At 40.7% G+C, this 1,542-nt stretch overlaps 1 protein-coding gene across 1 annotated transcript; it reads left to right on the top strand.

Moving 5' to 3' along the window:
• The first annotated feature begins 239 nt into the window (after positions 1-239).
• On the top strand, positions 240-1,184 carry LOC105814695 (putative olfactory receptor 9A1). Its single transcript, XM_012649763.1, has one exon. The coding sequence runs from the start codon at positions 240-242 to the stop codon at positions 1,182-1,184; it is 945 nt and encodes a 314-aa protein (XP_012505217.1).
• The last annotated feature ends 358 nt before the right edge of the window (positions 1,185-1,542 follow it).

Below are 1,542 nucleotides of genomic sequence, written 5' to 3'. Positions count from 1 at the left end.
CTATGATATGGCTTTCGTAACTGGGTTCATCTCCTTGGCCACCTCAATAGTCTTCATATATTGTGCATATTTAGAAAAATGAGCACTGACCATGTAAAGGGAATAGTAGAACATGTGGTCCTGTGGGGAGAAGGGAAATAATTTATTTAGCTGCAACTGCTTCTGTTTCTGTTGAGATGAGAAGCTGTGCTCTCTGTTTTTGTTCTCTAGATTTCACAAGAAAGAAGCAGACTAAGCAAATGTTGGGGAATTCCTCTAGTGCCACTGAATTTTTTCTCTTAGGCTTCTCTGGTTCCCAAGAAGTACGCTATATCCTTTTTGCTGCTTTCTTCTTTTTGTACTCAGTGACAGTAATGGGAAATACAGTTACCATTATTACTGTCTGTGTTGATAAACGCCTGCATTCCCCCATGTACTTCTTCCTTGGTCACCTCTCTGTCCTGGAGATCCTGATTACATCCACAGCTGTCCCTTTTATGCTCTGGGGATTGTTGCTTCCAAAGACTCAGACAATATCTTTGACTGCATGTGCTGCACAACTGTATTTGTACCTTTCTTTGGGTACCTCAGAGTTGGCATTAATGGGAGCAATGGCTGTGGACCGTTATGTGGCTGTCTGCAACCCTTTGAGGTACAACATCGTTATGAACAGCCACACCTGCATCTGGGTGGTAGTTGTGTCATGGATGTTTGGGTTCCTTTCTGAAATCTGGCCAGTCTATGCCACGTTTCAGCTTACATTCTGCAAATCATATCTGTTAGATCATTTTTACTGTGACCGAGGGCAATTGCTCAAGCTATCCTGTGATGATACTCTTTTCACAGAGTTTATTCTATTTTTAATGGCTGTTTTTATAATCATTGGTTCTTTGATCCCTACAATTGTCTCCTACACCTACATCATCTCCACCATCCTCAAGATCCCCTCAGCCTCTGGCAGAAGGAAATCTTTCTCCACATGTGCCTCCCACTTCACCTATGTCATGATCGTCTACGGCAGCTGCTTGTTCCTGTATGTGAAACCCAAGCAAACGCAGGCAGCTGAGTACAACAGGCTGGCGTCAGTGCTGGTTTTAGTGGTGACTCCTTTTCTGAACCCTTTTATCTTCACCCTCCGCAATGACAAATTCATACAGGCCTTTGGCGATGGCATGAAACGCTGCTATCAACTCCTGAAGGATTAGCTCTGTCCTGCAGATTGTCCTCTTTACCGACTCGAGTAATCTCAAGGTACTAATTTAAATAGTAAATAATCATTCTTATCATCAAATATTTGTGATCCGCCAAGGAATTTTTAGTTACTGACAGTGGTCTAGTTTATAAGTGGATGTTTTCTATATGCGAGATTACTTTGTTATCTTTTAACAGATGTATACATTTATACACCCTGTGAATTTATAATACCTGTCAGAAAATAAATTTGTCCAAACAAAATATTACAATATATTTGAGCTTTGGAACCCAAGGACCTGTGAATTGGAAGAACAAGAAAAGTGTGATATATTGTCTGATGGGAGACAAAAATGTTTGATTTTAGGTATT

This window comes from Propithecus coquereli, unplaced genomic scaffold (assembly GCF_000956105.1).
Source record: "Propithecus coquereli isolate 6110/MARCELLA unplaced genomic scaffold, Pcoq_1.0 Scaffold302, whole genome shotgun sequence".
In the NCBI taxonomy this organism is placed as follows: domain Eukaryota; kingdom Metazoa; phylum Chordata; class Mammalia; order Primates; family Indriidae; genus Propithecus; species Propithecus coquereli.
The sequence above is the reverse complement of the archived record's forward strand: the minus strand, read 5'-3'. Positions and strand labels throughout refer to the sequence as shown.

Bases quoted from the DNA above. Each gene is read 5' to 3' on its own strand.
- LOC105814695 (XM_012649763.1), top strand. From the start codon at position 240: ATGTTGGGGAATTCCTCTAGTGCCACTGAATTTTTTCTCTTAGGCTTC.